Raw genomic sequence first — 4,882 nt, 5'->3', positions numbered from 1 at the left:
TGTGTGAATGGCGAATGGTTCCTGTGCTATGTAAAAGTGCTTTGAGTAGTTAAGACTAGAAAAGCACTATGTAAGAACAGTCCATTTACATTTACTTTAACAACATTCCCTAAGGTACTGTTTAACTTCCTTTATGTCTCCGAAACATCCCTGATAATTTTCAAATTTGTAACCAGTGTGCTCTGCTTCATATGAATTATTACTGTAGCTTTTTAACAACATATGTATTATTTCCCAGTGAGCTGACTGGAAGAAAATGGCGAGAGATAAAAAGGAGAAACAGAAGAGGTTTGGGAGAACACAAAGGAAGAAGTCTTAGGCAAGAAGAGGAAAGAGAAATGAAGATTAAAAAGAAGAAGAAAGCTTATTGTTGTGCGGAGCTGGAAGCAGCCCTGCAGGCAGACTTCTGTCTCCCATACAGACTCGGTTTTCCCTCCGTCTCATATTTTGCCCTCATTTCCCTTTCCCTCCTTCCTAAGACTCCTCCATCCATCGCTGCCTGCTCCCTCCTCTCTTTTTCATTGTTTTGGAAAACAATTTTTTCTCTAAATGACGTCTGCAACGTCTCAGTGTGCAGCTGAAAATCACCATGTGAGCCCTGTATAAACAACGCTTCTGTCATTTTAACCTTTCCTATTTAGGATGGTTTATGTGTTCTGTAAAGCACATTTAATAGGCTTTATGTGTGAAATGTGCTATAAAAACAAACTTGCCTGACATAACTTTAAGCAAGTAATTGCACAAGACTTTTCGGTTATTCTGTTTCGAATCTCCCAGCTCAGCAGGCGAGCTGTGCGTCGCCATTTTTAAACCCTTAAAACCTAATTGAGAATCTAAAATAAGCCTTGGATATTGGACTTGAGGGACTACTTTCAGATGGAAAGTAGAGTCATTTTCTTTCTCCCATCTGTCTGTCCCCTACTCTCCTCTCATCACCTCAGCCCCGTAGCTCTGTATGAGCAGCTCTCTAATTAAAGCGGGGGGGGGGGGGCTCGTTAGCGCAGACAGAGACGAGTCCCTGTCCAATGGGGAGACTTTTGATGTCTATCGGAGTGCTAGGACGGACCGAATCACAAAGGAGCCGTGAGGCGAGAACAGAGACAGAGAGACCGAGAGGACAGACACCGTTTGAAAGAAAATTAAAGTAGGAAACTACACTTTAAAATGTAACTGGTTTTCTTTTTTTTTTCTATTTTAGTGCTGGCTTTTATACTCAATTTAATGTTCAATATGTTAAATGAAAGAATGTTGAAAATTATTTTCTTCTACAAGCAATGTGTGTGGGTTTTTTTGAGCAGAATGCTGAAAGCAGCAGAAATGCAGAACTGAGTAGACTTAAAATCTGAGTTTCTTTATCGCGAGTCACTTCGTTATCGCCATGTTAAACAACATCCACTCCCCATCCCTCCTTCAGCCATCTATCCATCCTCCCTCTGCCTCCATCATCTATCTATCCATCCTCCCATCCCATCATCATCCATCCATCCTCACTAGTCCCTCCATCCATCCCCCTCCATCCACATCCCTGCCATCCACCATCCCTCCATCCCCACCTCCATCCACCCCCCCTCTCACTCTCCCCCACCTTGACTCCGCTCCCCACCTCCTCCATCCTATCCCCCATCCACCCATCCCTCCACCCCCCCTCCACCCATCCATCCATCCACCCATCCCTCCACCCCTCCATCCATCCCTCCATCCCTCCATCTTTGTCCGCCTATCCGGGGGCCGGGTCACAGGGGGTAGCAGTTTTTCAAAAGTTTTAACATGAATCCAACATATTATCAAATAAAACATTAAATGATGATTTATAAATCATGCCAAAAATTAGTAGACTATTTTAATAGCTTAGAATTCCATGCAAAAAAAGAGAGAAATGTGTAAAAAGGCTTAAGGCCGCCTTGCACGTTATTGGAGGCCCAGTTAATTTTATACAACACATGTAGCGGGGGGGGCCCTTCAGATAAGGGGTCCTTGGCTTAGTTGAAGACCCATTTTAAGACAAGCAGAAATGAGATGGACCAACCTCTTCAGTTGAGTGTGTAGTGATGTGGCCAGTCGAACCATCTCCTCCAGCTCTCTCACCAGCTTGTTCCTCTTGCAGTGGAGCCGCAGCCTGAAATGACCAAAAGAAAACTACTTGATTCTGTATTTTGTTCCAGTCAGATACAGACCTGCAGGCGGCAAGAGATGTCTTCATTTGACCAATTTAATCCTCTTGAAAAAAGAAAAAAAAAAACGCTTGTTGTTGCTAGTCTTGTTTTGCCAGACCTTCCTCCACAGCGGGTCTGGCAAATCCACACAGCATACTGGGATGGGGAAAAAACGAGGTCTAGTTTTTTGGCATTGAACCAATCACAATCGTCTTGGACGGAGCTAAGCGCCGGACGGAGCCACGGTGCCGCTGCAAAATAGCCTCGGGATGGAACTTGTTTTGGTGGAACGTGTGTACGTTCAAAGGTTGTTTTACTTGTGCAACAGAAAACTCAGGTTGGACAGATAGTCTAGCTAGCTGTCTGGATTGACCCGGCAGAGACCTTAGGACCAGGTCACCATAGTCCTCAGATTGGAAATAGCTAGCTAGCTGTCTGGATTTACTCCTGCAGAGACCTAGGACCAGTCACCATTCCTCGATTGGACAGATAGTCTAGCTAGCTGTCTGGATTACCCTGCAGAGACCTGAGGACCAGGTAACCATAGTCCTCAGATTGGACAGATAGTCTAGCTAGCTGTCCTGGATTACCCTGCGAGACCCTGAGGCAGGTAACCATAGTCCTCGATTGGACAATAGTCTAAGCTACTGTCTGGATTTAACCCTGCAAAGACCTGAGGACCAGTAACCATAGTCCTCAATTTTGACGATAAGTCCAGCTAGCGTCTGGATTTAACCTGCAGAGACCTGAGACCAGTAACCATAGTCCTCAGATGGACAGATAGTCTAGCTAGCTGTCGGATTTAACCTGCAGAGACCTGAGGACCAGGTCACCATAGTCCTCAGATTGGACATAGTCTACATGCTGTCTGGATTTTACCCTGCAGAGACCTGAGGACCAGTGTACCATAGTCCTCCAATTGGACAGTGGTCTAAGCATGCTGTCTGATTTTACCCTGCAAGACCTGAGGACCAGGTCCTCAGAAATCCACCGGTTTTAAACACCAACCACAAAAAGAGACTTTCCGGCAGAATTTCCTGGCGGCACCGGATTGAAATGTGGCCGAGATAGACTATTTGAATGCTGTCAGTTTCATAATAATGAATTTTAGATCACAATGTGTTTAGATTTTTAAAACAATCCTACATTATCTATGTTTATTTAGCATGCTTTTAAAGTTCTTTACATGATTACTGTTTTCTTATAATAACAGTTCTAATTTGTAAAAAAGAGAGAAAAAAAAAAAAAAACTTAACAAAAGTAAGAAAAAACTAAATACACTGGACATAATCCGCCATGTCTGCTAGCGCTGGAGGTGTGAGTACTTTGAAAAAAGGTTAACAAATATGACATGTTGGCGGCAATGTGTCGGGGGTGTTGTGTTCAGGTGATAGTGGTGTCACTCGTTTGAATGAGCTTTGTTAGTCCATTAACAGCTGTTACTATGATCCTTGCTTTGAGTGGAAACAGGCCAAAGAGAGGAAGCCTTCTATCAGGTTACAGACCACTGCTATGTGTGTGTGTGTGTTTGCGTGTGTGTGTGTGTGTGTGTGTGTGTGTGTGTGTGTGTGTGTGTTAACTTAATTTTGTGAGTTGTGTGTTTCCTGTCTCGTTCTTAGTTCTACTTTTCCTTATGCGTAAGACCTTTATTTATTTTTTTTAAAGTATTTTTTTCTGTATTTATTGTTTATTCTAATTAACCCTTGTGTTGTCCTCGCAGGTCAAAACGACACTTTTTTATCACTATTTGGCACTTTTTTCTAACATTTCTACCATTTTCTTCATTTTGGTAACACTACCATCAGTATATTACATAGTACACATCACTAACACCAATATATTACCACTAGTTTTACACTATTTTCTTTGTCGAATTCATGGTGAAGAAAACACCGGCCTTTCACCGAGGAGAGTGTCCCACGCGTCACTTTTTCTAAACTCCACCCACATGTCACGTTTCTTCTCGCGATAACACGCTAAGTGGTGTGTATGTGCATGCTTGCTGTATACAGCGTAGACATACAGTCCACGCGGATAGCTCAAAATTCATACAAAAATGAGAGGATTTTTCTGCATCGAGTACTTTAAGTACTTTTACTTAAGTAACATTTTCAATGCAGGACTTTTACTTGTAACAGAGTAGTTTTAAAGTGTCATATTAGTACTTTTACTCAAGTAAAAGGATCTGAATACTTCTTTCACCTGTGAGAAAATGTGTATGTGTCTGGAAGTTTCCAAGTACATTCAAGACTTTTTCAATTATGTGAAAAACCACTTTTTGTGTAAAGGTTTTGGTCGGATTTTATAATAACATGCACCAAGAAACAGCAACATTTGTTAAAGGTCCCAAGATGCAACGATCTGTAGCGGAGCAGAGCTCTCTTCAGGAGCGGGTGGTCGTTTTCAGACATCTGCCTCTCTCTCTTCTGCTAGCAAGGGCAACTTACTCATTTCATTCGACATTCTCATTATGACCTGCCACACAATGCCCAGCAAAGCTTCCTCCAACTTGAGTGGAGGTCTAATTGGCCGCATATCTGGTAATACCTCCGTGGGTCTGTGGAGTCTTTAAAAACTTCCAAAACAAATTAAAGACTTAGCCGTACTCAAAGACCCTGATTCAGTGAATGTGACATCTGCAAAACCTGCAGACACTGAATACACGAGTGTGTACATTCCTGTGTGTGTGTGTGTGTGTGTGTGTGTGTGTGTGTGTGTGTGTGTGTGTG

The 4,882-nt window shown here is 42.7% G+C and overlaps 1 protein-coding gene across 1 annotated transcript in view; it reads right to left on the bottom strand.

Moving 5' to 3' along the window:
• The window catches only part of wwc1 (WW and C2 domain containing 1), a 101,046-nt gene that overhangs the window by 40,261 nt on the left and 55,903 nt on the right, over positions 1 to 4,882 (bottom strand). The window contains 1 exon segment of the mRNA XM_032534306.1: positions 2,027 to 2,116. Within this exon segment, the coding sequence (XP_032390197.1) occupies positions 2,027 to 2,116 (90 nt within the window).

Source organism: Etheostoma spectabile, chromosome 13 (assembly GCF_008692095.1).
Source record: "Etheostoma spectabile isolate EspeVRDwgs_2016 chromosome 13, UIUC_Espe_1.0, whole genome shotgun sequence".
NCBI classification, from domain to species: Eukaryota; Metazoa; Chordata; class Actinopteri; order Perciformes; family Percidae; genus Etheostoma; species Etheostoma spectabile.
The sequence above is the reverse complement of the archived record's forward strand: the minus strand, read 5'-3'. Positions and strand labels throughout refer to the sequence as shown.